The sequence below is a fragment of the Anticarsia gemmatalis genome, chromosome 22, assembly GCF_050436995.1.
Source record: "Anticarsia gemmatalis isolate Benzon Research Colony breed Stoneville strain chromosome 22, ilAntGemm2 primary, whole genome shotgun sequence".
Classification (NCBI taxonomy): domain Eukaryota; kingdom Metazoa; phylum Arthropoda; class Insecta; order Lepidoptera; family Erebidae; genus Anticarsia; species Anticarsia gemmatalis.
Window position 1 is genome coordinate 4,278,021 of NC_134766.1, and position 18,246 is coordinate 4,296,266.

The window sequence follows — 18,246 nt, forward strand, 5'->3', positions numbered from 1 at the left end:
ATGAGATCGCAAACAGTCTACCTGTAAATAATACAAGAATGAACAAAACAAACTACAACTACACACAATGAAATTACACAATTTCTTATAAGAACCGTAGTTTTTATTGCATTTATTTTTTGAAACATAAAGAGTAATCGAATTGCTGGTTCACGCTTTTCGATATCGCAAACTTTTTTGTTTATAGGTACTTTTCCTCTGAGATTTTTAATAATGACCTTAGATATATAAAATCGATCAAACGTTATATGAAAATGAGCCAAGTGCATGCAAAAAGCGGTTAAAAGAAAGATGAAAAACATGCTGTTAGTAGTTGTTAGCGCCAAAGCCATGCTGACAGCCGACCCACAACCAACCTGAATAGAAAAAGAAAAAGAAACAAAAATTAATGAAAATATCTACTAATAACATAGGTATTTCATGCAAGTTAAAATGAAGACGTCAACCATGCTTCAGGGTTTAAACCCTTACAGTGATTTAGTCTTTCAGCCGATAGTTACTTTACGCTTCAAATTATTGTTCTAGGAAATATTCGTTCATTTAATCTGGTCTTTAGCTACCATTTGCGATACGAATGCGCCCAATATAAAATTACGATACAGTATGCAAAACAATATTTGCATAAATTAAAGTTGAATCAAAATATAAAACAAATTACATAATAAGATGGACAGAGCGTTTAATTGCAATACATTTCCTATTAAACAAATCAATTGATGAAGAACTCTTAACCCACATAATACCTTCGTATGAATAATACACGATTCATTGTAACGCATCTAATGGCGATTTGCATACAACTCTTAAACAAGATTATTATGCAAATGTAATAACTATCGATAAGTGTCATCAATTTGTTTTTTATGTCGATATCTGCCCACATGCTTTTATCGGGTTCATTTTACATTAATTAGTTACTTTGAGGTACACAGGTGCATACCAGATCTAGGTACGTATTGATAGGTCCTTTCTGTGTTAAGTACCTGAAAATTTCATTGAAGACAAAGAGTATCTGATAGCCGAATGTACTTGCAGTAATACCGCTTTAGTTGAAGACAGGCTAAAACCTAACTAATTAGGTACAGAGGTATGGAGAACATAGGTACCTATCACTGCACATGTTAGGTATGTACCGAGTGCTACAGAGTACGTAGGTACTTACTGCATCAAATCAGATTGAATCTTAACAGGTACAAGCCGAACACTTTCCATTCAGTGACAACACTTGCATAACAAGTATTATAGCGTAAATACGAGAAGTGAATACATCACTCACCGAGCACAGGTGACGAGATGACGACTCAGCGGCCACTTGCAACCGATTGCAGCATCACTAACGGACAACGCTCACACCACACTCACTCGCAAAATATATATACCACAAACAAATATACATAAACAAAAAACCCAACGGTCCAGAAACCCGTTCTCAACACGAGTAGCGGGGCTCGCACTTGTTGCAAAACTAACTAAAGTCGTTTAACACACAGAAATATCAACGAAAATACGAACAGTCGTTTTATAATCGATTTTTTTTACTCTTCTTTCTTCTATTGTTCACTACACAAACTCGATAACTTGCCAATACTTTGTAACACTTTTTTTAATAAAAGCCCAAGTTTGTTTGATTGTTTAGATTTATTTTTCATTTAATAAAATAAATTATAATTATTTAACTGATCTGTCAATGTCCATTCAGCCACCTCAGCTGTGCGCGCTTGCGCGTAACGAACGTAGCGGCAACGCCACCTGGCTGCGCAAGCCAAACTGACATGAACGGTGACGGGCGGGCGGGACCGCACGCAGGGATGCAAGCCTACAAAAATACTTGCTTTTACGCACAATGTTGCCGGTTCTAGAGCCTTCAAAAAGTATGCAGTAGAGAGATAAATTGTAATTTATAATAGAAACGAAAGAGCTATAGAAGAGAGCCCAACAAACGCTAATGTTATTGTTTCAAATAAATTTAGGTTACTTAGTTTAATAAATGCAACATCGTTACTTTTGTACCATAATGTTTTTAGGACGGCCTCTTTGCAAATATCTTGCCTAGCCATCGCGATGACAACTTCATTCATTTCATTTGGTACGAAATTCGAAAAGCGATTTCAAATAAAAGAAAAAAATATATCATGTATCTATCAAAAAAGAGGAAAATTTTGTTATTGTAGATTTAACCACCAATGTCTTTCAAATTGTCGTCGTTTTTATTAACAGTTTTACCGTTAATTTTTCTCTTAAAATTTAGTGACTATTATATTAGTTCGTTTCTTATTCTAAAGATAATTAATTGTATGTGTGAAATGTCACATTGAATGAGCTTCGAAGTGGATCGGTACTCGTCTGCGTGGGCACATATCGCCCTGTGTGCGGATCTCACATGGGCTACAGAACCTCCCGATGAATTCATTATAGCTAACCAGGTACCGAAACACCTACATGATCAGATTCTCGTAAAACTTGTGGAAATGTCTCCAAATCTGCTGTCATTGATATTTTGATGTTCTTTCAGCGTCTCTGGGCACAACATTGTCGTGTCTCACAAGTTCTACAGGACACAACATCAGAATCACAAAGTTTGCAAACGAATAATCAATGCGAATTGACAGGTACGTTGGAGAGCTAAGTTCTGTGCTAAATGAACTTCTTGAAGGGCTAAAGTGAAGATCTATGAGGTATTGTTTGTAAGAGCGACTTGTATGGACTGACTGTTATTTTTTCCAACACTCTGGTCGATTCTGTGCCTGGGCATAAACGCAAGAGATGGTTGTTAAAGTCTCCTAAAGAATACTATCTTAAGCCTAAGAGACGGTTACCTAACACTAGAATGATACTTTTTCTAGTCCCGTCTAGAAAGCATACCTTACGTCTTTTTTTTAAATCTGTTTCCGTTATTATTGAAATTTCTTTTTGCCCTCGCACCATCGAACCTTCCAGAAGGTTCCAAAGCAAATGATCCTCATTGCAATTTATTTTGTAGACAATAAGCGTGCTATATCAAGCCAAAGCCAAGAAAATGGAAGCGGTAGTGGCAGAAAAAGTGTGAAAGACGTTATACCTGAGTCAAGACTGGCACAATTTTATGGAAACTTTTATTACGACGAAGTCAGGTTACTATCATTATACATTTATAGACTAGCTACAATAAGGCTCCGTTTTGATTATACCACTCGAATTAAGCGAACTTTTGGGTGCCAAACAATTGTCTGGAGCATACGTACGAGTTTGTTGTTTGCACGTTAACCTATGCCGTTTAATTCTAGTTGTATTCTATTAATTCTCATACCTCAACAATGACGAAATTCAAGTGTTACGGTACCTGTTTGAAAACAATCTTCCGGATATCTAAGCTAAGTTTTGATTCCCGTCGTCTTCATATTGTGTGACTGAAATACACTTTTTGATATGCTTCCATCACGCTTCTCGCACCTGCCTGTCACAATACCTACCTAATTGGTTTTTTGATATTTTACTTTCGCGTCGTTATAAGTAGGTATCATGCATAATATTGCAGCGACACTAGAATATTTTTGCGTTTGGCGGTAAAAATGATAGGATTGACAGATGATGCTTTTTTTTTCATAGACAACTTGATTGATTGATTGTTTTTTTTTCTAGAGAGAAATGTTACACAAGTACTAATGAGAGGACAAACTTGCGAGGCTACAACGGGCAAGGTTGCGAAAACTCTGACCTCACGGAATGTTGGATGTTACCTGAGGTAACATTTTTAAAGCATTTGATTTTCAGTTACAAAGTTACCGTATTTTGGTGCACTACTAGATCCCTTGGTTTTAAACCCAGTAGATCAGATATTAGGTATATATACTTACCACTTCTGACCATCAATGGATAGGACTTCAGGTAACTAAAGCATGGTGAAGTCCTAGTAGGTATTCAATGCCACTCATTGCAGTGCCTGGAGAATTAAAAAGTTTCTAAATCTATTCTTAATTTGCGTACTTATACCTACTTACGTATTTTACAAGCATTATTGTTAGTTTATTTTCCATCCAGGTGGAATATTGGTTCCGCAAGTTGGTAGACGAGTCATCGGAGCGCAGCATGTTTCCACGTCGCCGTCGTCAATACCGGATGTTGCCCGACGAGGATTTGTGCGTCTTTTCCCTCTTTATCACTATCTTACCTTTTATATAGCTTAACTCTTTTACTATTTCTTCAAAAACCTATTCTCGTGCAATGCTATTGTAACTGAGAGCATCAAAGAATTATCTTCATGAAGTCAACATTGGTTTACTTAATCTACTAGGTCTACTTACAAAAATATTTTAAAGTATCCGAGTAGTGTAATTAATTGGCACCGATCGGCAGCTAGCGAGCGCTGGGGCCCGAGTTCGGGGCGCGCCGCCGGTGAAGAAGCGGTATTGGCGGCCCGTGTAATGAGCGTGCGGGCGCTCTGGGCCCCGCCTAGCCAGTCTCGGGCCCCCCCAGCGCACACGCCGCGGGCCCCCAGCCCCCCGACCGTGTCAAGAAAGATGCGCGCCAGGCGTCGGCAGCCAAGACGCCTCACAGCGCTTGCGCCGCCTCCGCCCGCGTATTGCCTGGATGTACCCGCTCAGCTCTTTTGCGACCCTAGTTGCAAGGTTTGTGTTTTAGACCTTCTTAAACATTTGGTAGACCATCGTTGGATACAACAAAATACTACGTTAACTCATTCATCTAATCAAAATTGACTAGCTCGTCTCAAAGGTTTTATCACATCTTAGATTCTTCGAAGATGACTAAATGTTAACTTTGCATTCACAGTTTCAGTTTGATCCACCGCGACCGCCTCAACTGACGGAATGTCAGCGAGCGATGGGTCGTCTGTCAGCGAGCGTGCAAGCTGTGATGCGTGCGTCAGCGGCGCGGTGTCCCCCGTACCGCGGCACCAACGTGAGCCGGTACGCGCCCACCGGCCAGCGCCCCGCGCGCTGTCCTGACCGCCGGTATGGCGTCTGGTGGCCCAGGGACCACCCGTCACCGCGCCTCGACCACCGGTTTCAACTCACACATATCAATCATACTGCTGCCAGCACTAGTCAAAAATCTTTACCTCGAACAGAGCCAGAGGAAAGCAAAAAGGAAGATCCTCCTACACCAGAGAAGGAAAGCAGTAGTACAAATGAGCAGGCTCAAGTATCTGAGGCCGAGCCTCAAACGTTACAAGAGGATAAACCAGAAAGTCCGAAAACCCAAGATAAGACTGTAGTGGACACCCAGCTGCCGTCAACCAGCGCAGCTGCAATGGAAACTGGCTTACGGAAGAAACGTCTATATAGCACAGTACTTAGCATGAGCGCGCCAGCACCTATTGGTTTGACTCCAGTAGTCAGATTAGCGCAGAAACTCGTAACACCTGGTCTCCTCAAACTGAACCCTAAGATGGTACTTCCTGGCAGTAGAGTCGGCCGACCACCAAATGTCGACCACAAGTTTGAGGAATTAGAAAAAGAGGCGCTTGAGCAGTACAAAGCTTCTGATGAGAGTATAGACACTAAATTTCGGGAACTAGAAAAGCAAGCTGTCGAACAATACAGTACGAGCAACAGTAACACCAGTTGCAGTAGCGGCAACTCAGCAGAGAAACGCACATCTAGTTCACCTTCTGAGAGTGATACGAAAAGCAAGCAGTCAGCAAAATTTCATAAGGAAAAACCGGTCGACAGTGTTGTAATATACTCCCAAAATTTTCCCGATCTAAATTCCAAGGGGCAAACGTCCAGTGTCATGAATTTAAAAAACTTCCACACCCCCCCGAGGGGGGAAAAAAAGGAGCAAACCCATAGACCGAGTAAGAGCTTGCGAAGTTTGAAGAACGATTCCCAGCGAGCGGCGTCCGATACGGACTACGAGGGCAGGGAATCAAATTTGAAGGGGAATCATAAAGGTCCCATGCGGTGGACACTACATGTGGTGCCGCCGAAGAAGCGGCACCTGACACTGTGCGTGTCGGACTTCTCATCGGACGAGGAACTAGAGGAGGGGACCGTGTCGATGAAGGACGCGGGGCCGTGCATCAAGAACCATGTGGCCGGCAAGGTGAAGATGTCGGCGCACGGGGGCGGAGACCTCCACCCCATCATGCGCAAGACGTAGCAGAGTCGAGGAGACGTCGCGTGCGCGGCGTCCCACCCCCGCAGACCGACTGCTACTTAGAGAGTTTACACGCACTCCTACTCCCGCCACTGACTGTTGGAGAGGACGGTGGTATATTGTTGAGCAGAGTCGGTCACAGCGAAGCATACACCGTGAAGTAGTCGTATTAGTAAATTGATTAGTGTGTGGCGTACTGATATATTTTTGACAGGTTTATATGAAGCGTCCGTCAACTCTGAGTGGTCGGAGTTAGTTTTTGATATAATTATTGTGAATCGAGTTTTAGTGGGATCCCTCGCAGACATGTATCGAACTATTGTCGTGACCGGCGCGTGCACCGTGTTCCGATAAAGCTGTTTTAGCAATGTGCTTATTTTTACTAGTCATAAATGCTTTGTATATATATTTTTGTATTTTTGACTTTATTATTGAATAAGAAAAACAATTTCAGTTCATAAACAACGTTACATTACAAAAATTGAATTCTTTAGGTAATTATGAAGATAAAATAAAATTTTATATGAATATTTCAAACTTCAGGGTGTTATTTGATAGCATAAGTGGGTTTAAGTCCAACTTAATTTTAATTAATATTAGAAGTCAAGCCTCATTCAATTTCCAAATATTTTCGTTTGTCTCTACTCGTTCTCTGGTAGCAAAAATTAATTAAATATCAGAATGAGATGCTAAGATACTTTCTAGGCTAGACGTAGAACGCTAGTTATAGCCTAGCTACCCGCGACTTTAATAGCTTTTTAATCCTAGGTCTTTAGCTATTCCCATGTCAAACTTCATCCAAACAGGTTCAGTAGTTTCACCACTTTTACTGAACAAACAAACAGACTTCTGCATTTAAAATATTCGTGTATAGGAATAAAACAGCATGATAAAAAATATCCAACAAATATTATATTAACTTTGGAATAAAAATAGAATGCATTAAGTCTTAAACATACAAGCTCTGAACATATCACTATACATACACCATTACCCGAGTGATTGAGAACAGAACTGAATCATCAACTATCAAGGAATTTCTCCAGGTCTGTGCTGTCGGTGTCCAGCTGGATCTGTTCTAGAGTTACCTTCGGGGTTGATGGTTTATCTGAAAATTAAAATTATTATTGACTCAATGTATAAATCTATGGGACAGGTTCCTTACTGCTTACAAACTAACTCCCTGTCACAAGAAAGAAATAAAAACCCTTTACACAATAGTTGTATTAATAGTGACTTACCCTCTTATTCATAAAAATATATGAAGTTATGAAAGGCTTATAAAGTGTTTTGTTTCTATCACTCCTAAGCGAAATGAAAAAGAGAAAACATTATAGTAGCTTTTTAACTAAAATAGGTTTATAGTGTCAATAGTGTGTTTATGAATAAGAGGGTAATACTATAAATTTGTCTAAGGAACCAGTACTGCTCTACATAGAGTTATAGCATCGACTAGGAGGGGTTTCACCTCTGATAGGAGCCTATGGTTTATAGCAACACAAGGGAACCAGTATAAAACTCCATCACATAGGATAGTTTGTTGAAATCATACCATCTATAAAAATGTTTGTTTTGTTTGTGAACATCTACAAAACTACTGCAGTAATGAATGCATATCTCAAATTCTATACTGTAACACAACATATTGAAATCCTTTTATGCCAATATGAAGTTCCATTATCCAGTGCGTATAAGTTAAGTTGTTGGCATGTACAATGTACAAAATACTTTTTACACAAATTGAAAGTAGGAAGATCATAAAAAAGGTTTTGAAAACAAGCAGGTAACTATAGTATTAACTTACTAGTAGATAAGCTGCCACTGGCCAGATACCTGGCCACATCCTGCTGGAATGCCACAGAGCTCTGTTCCCTCTTGTTCTGCAACTCTGCTAGCTGCTGTCTCTCTCGCTCATAGCTCATCTGTGTGTTCTCTCTCGCTAGCTTGTTGCGAACATCCTCTAAGGCAACTGGAAGAAAAGAATTAAATTAAAAATTAGATAGTTATAAAGATGGAGCATGTATTTAGTGACTCGGTGTTCATTTGTAGGTAAAAATAAATCTTCCAATTAGATGAGTATTGGAGGTGAACCTTGGTTTAATAATAATGTGAAAAATCGTAAGCACTCACCCATTTTCTTCTCTTTATACATAGTTAAGTGATAGTGGTGGTCCAGTTTCCAGTTCTCCATCTTACTCCTCTCCACAATATCCTCAAACTCAACTAACTCATCCTCAACAGTCTTCAGTAGATCTTCTACATTCTTCAGACTGTCGATACACTGCGCCACAGTCGCCGTCAAAGTAGGAATCACGGCCAAATTTTGCGCCAATTCATTCGCACTTTGTAAACGAACCTTCGCCGATTCATGTAACTCCAGTATCAGTTTATCTACTTCATCAGCTGCCTTAGCGTTTACATCAGCGTTCTCGTGTATTTTCGCCCATTGTTCTTGGTATTTCTCTAACAAAGCTGCCCCAGCCCCGTAATTAACTTTGCTCTCGTGTACTACTTTCTGTTTATCTTTAAATATGTTTTTCACTTTCTGAACTTCCTGTAATGTTTGCCTTATGTTATTATTTGACGTCAACCCATCTTGCACTACAGAAATAAACTCTTTTAAATTCCCTAACATTATTTTAGAAGATTCAATAAATATCAACTAAATACGTCAACATTGTTTACTTTGACATATGATTGACTGTCGTTGCTCAATTTCACATGACAGCACTGTCACACGCGAGTGGATCATCCTTTTTATTTAATGGCAAGGAAATAAAAAGCTACATCAGCCTAAAGCCAGCTATTCGCTTTCTTACTAGTTTAATTATATCTACTTTTGTACGATTATTATAATTCTAGGCTTTTAAGCTTGTTCAATCTAAATGTAATTACAAATTGATCGCATTAAAATGTGTCTACGCTTGATCGTGTATGTCTGGCTTTATTTCTCTCTGGTATCGTCTATCTGTCAATGATGTTTATCTGTCAATTTTGAATTGAAATTTGTCTGTTGATATATTCCGTGATATCGCATTGTTTACTAATTTTCTGAAACAAAATATCGCTAAATACTTTCACAATGAACGAGGAGAAGCTAACTAGTGATAAAGTGCCTCAAAAATTTGCGGAATGGCTTCTTTCAATGGGATGTCCATCAAATAAAGTGCCTTCAGTAGACAAACTCGGAGAGTGAGTATTCTAAACCTCCAGAAAATAATAGTTAATTTCTTATTCTAACGTTCAATTCAATGTATCGTACTCCTATATTAAACAGCAGAATTGTAAAGTCATGTCATTTTGTTTAAAACATCAGACTTTAAATCATCTTTTGTAACATTTATTTAAATCTTTATTTTATTGTAATTCAATCATGAACTTAATTCATACCGTCTAAAACATAATACAATGCGATGTGCGACACATTATTTTCCATCTATGCCAAAGTTGCTTGCTATAATAAATCAATCTCTTCCATAAATTATTGTTATTTCTTTCAGAATGTGTAGAGGGCAATACTACATGGTGTGGCGCAGTCTGATGGAGCATGTGGAGCCTAAAGACACGATCAGACTCAAGAGACTGCAAGTATTCAATGATGATGTACAGCGATGTCAGAAAAGAAATGCTTTTTGTAAGGTAAAGTCAAAAGTAATATACAATTGAATTACTTGCTCTCCCACTGCTTGGTAATAGCCTCCTTTTCAAGAGGTTTCAGGCAGTTATGATACTCTCTGTTAGATTTGCTACACGCATAATTGGTTTTGCACCTTCGTAATATCTATCAAACAACAAAACTGATACTCACTTGTTCTGCTTGAGCCAATTGAGTTCATCTACACATATTTGGTTTTGCCGCCTGGCTAAGCTGATTAATAACAAACCAAATATCTGTGTAGCAAGCCTTAGGATTCCATGCAAATTCCTTATTCAGTTCTCATAAGCATCCAACAGTGGGCTACTAAAAGTTGAATACATAATCAGAAATCTACATCTGCTTATCCAACTCAAACAAAAATCATTTTGTTTCTTGTTTGACAACACTTTGTAATATTATAATGTGATTGCAGCCTGACTCAAGTGTAGTGGTACCTGAGGAGCTGTCACTATGGAAGCAACAGACAGAACTGAGAGAGAAGCTGCAAGACACTGAGGCAAGAGTCCTGCAGGCGAGACAACAGTGTGATGAGCTGGTGGACAAAGTGTCTAGTAAATGTAAGATGTTGTTGTAATTACTTTACTTATGTGATGTTCTGTGGCTAATACAGACACATTGATAGCTTTTAAATAGTAGAATTTTGTAATAAAATAATAAAAATATATTTAATCCATTACTGCTGGGCAAGGGTCTCCTCCTGTTAGGAGAGAGGGGTTAGACCATAAGTTGTATAATGTTATATTTTCTGGCTGATGAAGATTCATCCTACCAACATAAATAAGTTATCTATGCATAAATAACATTGTGTACACACAAACAACTATAACAGAAAACCGTATTTGAATGTTTTTATCAATGCTTTAAAGTCATTCTGTGTGTTGTTGTACCATTGCTGCTGCCTGTAACTTTCAGCAGTATGTACAATGTAGACAGATGACTAGAAGCATTTTCACGGGAACCTAACCAAATATAACAGACTAGCTAACCTACGAAACTTCGCTTGCGTCACATAAAAGAGAATGGGTCATAATATTTTCCCTGTTTTTGTAACACTTTTCGTTGTTACTCTGCTACTCATGGCTGTAGCGTGACGTTATATAGCCTTATGCCTTCCTCGATAAATGGTATATTCAACACAAAAAGAATATTTCAATTCGAACCAGTAGTTCCTGAGATTAGCGCGCTCAAACAAACAAACGCTTCAGCTTTATAATATTAGTACAGATAGTTGAAACATTGCAGTGTCTCACCGCAATCTATCCCGGGTGCGAGTGCAAGACGCGCAACGCCGCGCGTGGTTGCTACAGCAGGTGGCGGACGAACTGCGCAACAAGAAGGACAACTTGATGGAGACCAGGTCCATTGCTGACTCCATATGCTGTATAGACAGTAGTGTTGATATTGAAGTAAGTATTAGGTCGCGATAAAAATCTTTTCGCATTATAGTATATATACAGGGTGTCCCAAAACTCAACGATAATCCGAGACAGGATGAAAGGCCAAGTCATACCGGTTCTAGGAAAAAAAAAAAAAAATCCATATCACTTAGTTCTGCAATAATAGACATTTTTCAAAAAAGTTGAAATATTTTTAATAGCAATAAAAGTGGCAAGTGTTGCACCATTTTGTAATCTTGATTAAATGCGCCAACTTTTGAAATAACTTGCCAAGGGTAGTGTAGTACATTTTTTTTCCAATATGAAGCGTCAAAGTTAACTAACGATATTTTTGTGAACCATGACTCACTAAAACTTAACTTTTTTTAGTAAATTAACAATGTTTTGTGCATTAATTTGTTTTACGATTAATAGCATATTTAATAAAGATCCCAAAATTAAAAAAAACGCCGCGAAATTGTGACATTACTGATCACAGGACTTGAAAATGCGACCAAGGGTGTGGAATTTCAACTTTTTTGAAAAATGTCTATTATTGCAGAACTAAGTGATATGGATTTTTTTTTTTTTTCCTAGAACCGGTATGACTTGGCCTTTCATCCTGTCTCGGATTATCGTTGAGTTTTGGGACACCCTGTATATGAACTTGTAATAAAATCTTTTCTCTACACAAAAAAGCTCGATATTTGGGTACCTCACAAGCTCACTGAAAGAAACCTATTGCAGGGGCCGAAACAGGTCAGTAAAGTCAGTAAAAGTCAGTATTTTTGGACCTGGTCAGTAAAAGTCAGTATTTTAGAAAATCGGTCAGTATTGTCAGTATTTTTCCAAACTCACACACGTTTTTTTTTGGTTTTCCTTTGCTGTTGGCCAATCTTACATTCTCGATTTGCCCAGTAATCATATCAGAGGGCTGCTTTGGATGCTCGATATTATGTTGATGATCTGCGTAATATATATGTTACTGTAAAAGCCCGAACAGTGGTAAAACCTAAGATTTACCAACTCTCAATGGTAAAAGTCCGAACAAGCCGGAGTTTAAAAACTGTAACATATACTGTATATTACAAAACTCCTTCTTCATAACTATGTAACCGTATAATTATATACCGTAACATAGTCATAAAGAAGGAGTTTTGGGCAAAGCGACATGGGTAAGTTAGGTTAGAAGGCTGAGGTGGGAAAGTTAACCTTTGTCGTTATTTTTTTTTTAATCCACCCAGCAGGAATGCAATGCAATGTAGGAAAGCACCCCACGAAGCGGGGCTCCGGCGACATCTCGACATCATCAAGTGAATAGAGGTAAAAGTTCGAAATAAAAGAATTGTTCGGACTTTTACCATTGAGAGTTGGCAAATCTTAGGTTATACTGGAAAATCTTAGGATTTACCACAGTTCGGGCTTTTACAGTAACATATACATGTATTAAAGCATCACATGACTTCAATAGAACAGCAAATTAAAATTTACTATTTTTTGAAATCAATATTTTTGAAGTGAAAATTCTTTAGCGCCGTTTCGCACTTTTGCGAAACTTCGTAAGACCTGATTGAAAATTCGTAAGACCTGATTAAAAATTCTTAAGACCTGATTGAAAACTCGTAAGAGCTGATTGAAAACTCGTAAGAGCTGATTGAAAACTCGTAAGACCTGATTGAAAATTCGTAAGACCTGATTGAAAACTCGTAAGACCTGATTGAAAATTCGTAAGACCTGATTGAAAACTTTATTAACAAAGCTTTTTAACACACTAAAAAGGCAATGCTTGTTGACTACGGGGATGGTGGAGACCAATAACCGAAAATAAGCTTTTTAACAGTCTTAAAAAAAGGATTTTGACTTCTCAATTCGACTGTATTTTTTGTTATTTCACACCATTCACCTGAAAAACGGTTTAGAAATGGTCTGTATTTGGTCAGTATTTTTGAATTTTTGGTCAGTAAAATCAGTATTTTCGACCTCGGAACTTGTTTCGGCCCCTGCTATTGTACCGTGTACTCATTTGTGATTCTTGAAGTCAATGTCCCCAACCTAATATAAACCTCTCAAACGTTTTTCTCTAATTATTTATTTTTTCCTAATCCATCTATCTTACCGTACAGATATAATATTAATTAGAGATATAATAACCGGCTTTTTGTTGGCCAAAGTTCTCCCCCAAACTCCACTACCTTTGCCTTTGCCTTTGACTTGCCAACCAGCATTTTCTCGGCGTCGTCATCCTTCGGGTATTTATTATACATCTACTTTGGCTCACCTATTGAGTTGCATATGGACAACAAGTACAGATTAATAGCACAATCAATAAATATTATCTTTTCAAGGGCAAGCTGGATAAATGCACAACGCTCCGGCGACAAAATAGTCGCGGGCTTTCGTCTTCCATGTCTACAAACTCACAAGTGAGCATCACATCCAATAACGGAGATTTTAATGATTCAGGTAATTACTGCTATTGTACTACTGCTGTATTACTGTTTGTACCTGGGATTTAACAACCATTTACTTGCTCATAATTGATGAATGATCCACTTATGTTCTTCTGCGTCAATTCCATTTCAAGTGACCTCAAGGCGTTTGTAATTACGAACTTTCGATTTAATGGTCGAAAGTGTCTTAATAGCTAGCTAAGAGAAGGAGCAGAAGAGAAAATAGCAAGCGAGATAATGTGAGAGTAGTATATTTAAGTCTCACAAAGCAAAAGTTTCGAAACGTTTGAATTACTTAAGGACTTATCTACTTAAATATCTTCATCTTTTCTTTCAGAGGAGTATCTATCGCTAGTGAAGTGCAGTGGAGAAGCGTTATGGCCGCAGCTGTGTGAGCGTCGCGCCGCGCTCACTGCAGCTCTTAACATCACTAATGTACCAGAGAAGACTACTGACACAAACAGGTTAAAATAAAATTTTGACTCGAAGCTTCACTTCGCAGAGTTATAATTATTATTAACAATAAACTCATTATTGACAAGAAATAGCTCATTATTGAAATTTAGTAGACGTATTGTGAAGTTTAAGATGCTACCCAGGATTGTAACCAGCAAAACCCAAATAATATGGCTATGTCAAACATTTTAATTCAGACTTTTATAATATTGCTTAGGAAACCGATAAAATAAGCAGTCACTAAAAAAACTATGACCTAAAGGCTGCGAATCCAACATCACGTATAGTACTTCGATTATAATTACTTTTTATAAACTGACTTTCATTTGACCAATTAAGTCTCAATTTTCTATCAAAACTATCAAATGTGCATTTATTCTGTTTCCAGGGTGTCTCCACAGTGGGTGTTGTCTAACACAGCGTCGCTTCACTGCTCGCTGGCCCTCGACGCGCTCAAGAACAGAGCTCACATCGAACATACGAGAGCCAAGCTTGCCAACGCACTCACACAACTTAATGTAATATTCTTATTATATTATACTGTTTTATAGTTTATTTCTACGATATTCTAGGCTTTTGGTAACAGATATTATTATTTTTGATCGCATTGTGTAATAAGTACTTTATATATACGGACTTAATCGGATTTGGGACAAGACTAGTGTCTATAGCAGCAACTACAATATTGCTTTTCATATTAACCTTGGAATACCTGAAGTTTCGTTTAGTGCGTGAAATGCATGTTTGCGTTAATTTTCGTATGCTACTGTATATTAAAGTGTAAAAGTTATGGTTATAAACCATGTTGAAGTTGTCATTTTAATCATTAGAAATTATTTTAAATATAAAACATGAAAGATACATAACATCGCTATGCATGTTAGTGCTTTTTTTACACTGCATGAAAATACAACCACTATATTGTTACTTCCAGGACTATCTATCAGGCGAGTCCTGTGAGCTGCTCGTGGTCCGCAGCGAGCACGCTCGTGCTGACGCGCGGCTGCACTCGCTGCGGGCGCTGCTGGATGACGTCACGGGACAACATGGCGCCTTCGCCACGAGCGCCGACGGGAACACCAACACTAACAGCGGGAAACAGATCAATGTTATTGATAAAGCTATTGTAAGTGTAATTTATCGGATAAGTATCAGGTAGCTATCAGATGGAATTTTGAGAGGTCTTTTTATACATTTGCTGTCACGATAGTTGAAACTTGCCGATTTAAATGCCATATTTCGAAGTCCAATTTCTTAGCGAAAGTAGAGTAGGTAAAACTTGGAGTCAAGGTAACATAAAGCTGGCAAAGCTGGCCCAGCTGCAGTCAAAACTGGCCCAAAGGAAAAGTTACTAAATGTTAACTTTTGCTTAATAATTTACGTAAATGTGATGTTGTTCTTCGTTGCAATATCAAAATAATGGAATCAACTATACTGGTAAGTCACCAGTATAGTTGATTCCATTATTTTTCGAAAACTCTAAACAACTGCATTTTCAGGAGAGCAAACGAGATGAACTGAGAAGAGTGATCACATCTCTGGCTCTAACCGAGAGAAAGATCCAGAACGTGCGAGAGTGTCTCATCACTGTGTTCAACAGCTTCCATACAGAAGGATACTCCGATACAGATAGATTTGGAGGTCAGTACATTATTGTTGAACAACTACAATATATAGAGCATAATATTTATAAAAGAAAGTCTTATTTGTATGAGAATAAGATTGATTATACTACAAATTACATTACGCTCGTTTTGCTACATCCAAATTAGCTGTAAGAAGTTAATCACATGATGTTTTAGTAACATTTCTTAAGCTTTGAAACAGGCATTCATAATGATATCACAAAATCACGCTCCCTTCCCGTAGGGGTAGACAGAAATCAGATGATTCTACTTAGTACGATCTTTACAAACTTCTCTTGCCTCATTCACATCCATTCATCTCGTTATGTAGGACCGCCGGTCAAGAGTACTACACACCTAACCTTTTTCAAAAAACCTTACCTTTTAAAAGCGTAAAATATATTTCAATTCTTATGTTCCAGGTCAATTATCAATGCCACAAGAATCAATATCGACCCTCCGACGATTTTACGAAGAGAAGCGAGAGAAACGCAGAAACAAAATGGAGTTGAGCTTGGATCTTGACACCTCAGATAACTGTTCTTATAATGATGGCATGGGTCTGTATTAATTAGTATTCATTAGTTCCCTCACACTACTACCAAAAATATTCTCGATCAGAAAATCACTCTCTGTATAGCTTAATATGGTGCCATGCTGATTGAAGTGCATATATCATGTATTGTTTTTTCAGATTTAAGTAATCCGAAATTCATAGATGAATTAAAAGTATACCTGAAGAAATTCAGCTTAGAGAAGAACAGAAAACTGGTGCTAGAGAGGTAAGCTTTACATTTTCTACATTATTTCTATTTATTATTTTATTCATTCACTAATTATGAACTGAATGCACGGTAGACTGCTTTATAAAAACATTAGCTGACCCGCGCAACTTCGCTTGCGTCACCTAAGAGAATGGGTCAAAATTTTCCCCGCTTTTGTAACATTTTTCGTTGCTACTTCGCTCCTAATGACCGTAGCGTAATGTTATATAGCCTATAGCCTTCCTCAATAAATGGGCTATCTAACACTCAAAGAATTTTTCAAATCGGACCAGTAGTTCCTGAGATTAGCGCGTTCAAACAAACAAACAAACTCTTCAGCTTTATTATATTAGTATAGATTTAAATTTTCTTTAAAAGTGGTCCTTTTCATATAAAACTGACTAAAATCAGTTATTTGGAACATACACTCATATATGAACATTTTTATAGTGTAACGCAGGTGTATAATACACCCCTGCTTACGCCTTTAGGCATAACAGGCGTGATATTATGTACCTATACTTATATAAATATTTTGAATACAACAAGTGTCTTATTCATTGGTTTTAAAACCTTTAAAAAAGTTACACAGAACAACATACATACATACATAAAATCACGGGTAGACAGAGACCAGAGAACACCACTCGACACACGCACACAAATTCAGAACAGAACCATCAGAATTAATAAAACACATTTATTTCAGTGGTGAAAAAATCTGGATATTTGAAACCTTACAATCTTCGATAGAGCGGCTCCACACGAGACTGCAAGACCACGAGTTGTCATGTCCTATCGTATGTCCGGCCGACAGTCTGTCCGCTAACTTACTGCGACTGGTCAATGTTGTAGAAACCAGGGAACAACTGACTGAACTACTGAAGGAGCTGGAAGGACGGCAAAGAAATGATCTGGTTATAGGTTAGTATGGCTTTTCATATGCTATAAGCCTGTAATTTTTTAACCTTCTGTTGTGTCCCACTGCTAAGCAAGGCTTCCCCACAATCAAAGTTTTCTTTCCATCTCTTTCCATCGTGGTCATACGAAAGTTAATGATTATAATGCCGTATCTACCGACACTTATCCGAGAAGGATGAAATAGTTTGGGTGGGTTTTACGAAATAAATTTGTGTTAGGTAACTAATTTTTAAAATTTTATATTCGAAAATATTCATATTTCTGTTGTTGCGTAAGTTTTGCAAGACTTTTTCTTATAGCAGAAGTTAGGTTTTAATAAAATCACATAAAAAATATTAATCACCTTAGATTTCATTATTTATTTGGCACCTATTGTAGATATTTTTATATAATTGTTAACATTTTACAGACATAACTTCACACGCAGAAGAAGAACAGAACACCATAGACAAGATAAAGAAGAGACTGAATGAGAACTTGCAGAGTCTTCAGAAGACTATCAAGACCCTTGACATGGGACAGGAGAACCTCAAACTATGGTCTGATAACTCCATGAGGAAATACATAGCTCCGAGCAGGACCATCGACGGCAGGAGTTATAAGGATTATGAATCTTATTATGTTGAAAACTTGACGCTTTGAAGTTTTCTTGTATTTATTATATGTATTCAATAAATATTATAATGAAGTCCATTAGCGTTTAATTATCCCGCGATTCGCTAGTTAAATATTATGGCTGTTGGTATAGAAAGAAGCACAGAATCCAATAAAAGTATTTACTTGAATTAAATAAACATGACAGTTAATAAAATTTTAAAACAAAAACTCGCGAAAGCCCCACATATTTATCTTTCTTTTCGAGACTATTGTAAACTAGCCTGCAACTTTATCCACGCGAAA

General features: G+C 37.8%; 4 protein-coding genes across 4 annotated transcripts in view; 2 read left to right on the forward strand and 2 right to left on the reverse strand.

The window, feature by feature from the left end:
- Positions 1–1,756, reverse strand: part of LOC142982536 (uncharacterized) — a 90,572-nt gene extending 88,816 nt beyond the window's left edge. Inside the window, exon 1 of the mRNA XM_076129071.1 lies at positions 1,277–1,756. The gene's annotated coding sequence lies outside the window, so the exon portion shown is untranslated. The remainder of the gene's footprint in view (positions 1–1,276) is intronic.
- A 339-nt stretch (positions 1,757–2,095) lies between these two features.
- Positions 2,096–6,857, forward strand: LOC142982729 (uncharacterized). Its single transcript, XM_076129402.1, has 7 exons — positions 2,096–2,423; positions 2,513–2,609; positions 2,981–3,110; positions 3,619–3,721; positions 4,018–4,115; positions 4,337–4,604; positions 4,768–6,857. The coding sequence occupies exons 1-7, from the start codon at positions 2,316–2,318 to the stop codon at positions 6,097–6,099; spliced, it is 2,136 nt and encodes a 711-aa protein (XP_075985517.1). The 5' UTR covers positions 2,096–2,315; the 3' UTR covers positions 6,100–6,857.
- Positions 6,858–6,986: 129 nt separating this feature from the next.
- Dysb (dystrobrevin binding protein dysbindin) lies at positions 6,987–8,812 on the reverse strand. Its single transcript, XM_076129403.1, has 3 exons — positions 8,227–8,812; positions 7,901–8,065; positions 6,987–7,204 (listed from the first exon to the last, which is right to left on the reverse strand). Exons 1-3 carry the CDS (start codon positions 8,729–8,731, stop codon positions 7,119–7,121), a joined length of 756 nt encoding a protein of 251 aa, XP_075985518.1. The 5' UTR covers positions 8,732–8,812; the 3' UTR covers positions 6,987–7,118.
- Positions 8,813–9,080: 268 nt separating this feature from the next.
- dgt5 (dim gamma-tubulin 5) lies at positions 9,081–18,037 on the forward strand. Its single transcript, XM_076129580.1, has 13 exons — positions 9,081–9,288; positions 9,597–9,735; positions 10,167–10,311; positions 10,997–11,160; positions 13,476–13,593; positions 13,918–14,044; positions 14,425–14,554; positions 14,971–15,162; positions 15,536–15,677; positions 16,084–16,221; positions 16,356–16,443; positions 17,135–17,349; positions 17,756–18,037. The coding sequence occupies exons 1-13, from the start codon at positions 9,179–9,181 to the stop codon at positions 17,986–17,988; spliced, it is 1,941 nt and encodes a 646-aa protein (XP_075985695.1). The 5' UTR covers positions 9,081–9,178; the 3' UTR covers positions 17,989–18,037.
- Positions 18,038–18,246: the final 209 nt, after the last annotated feature.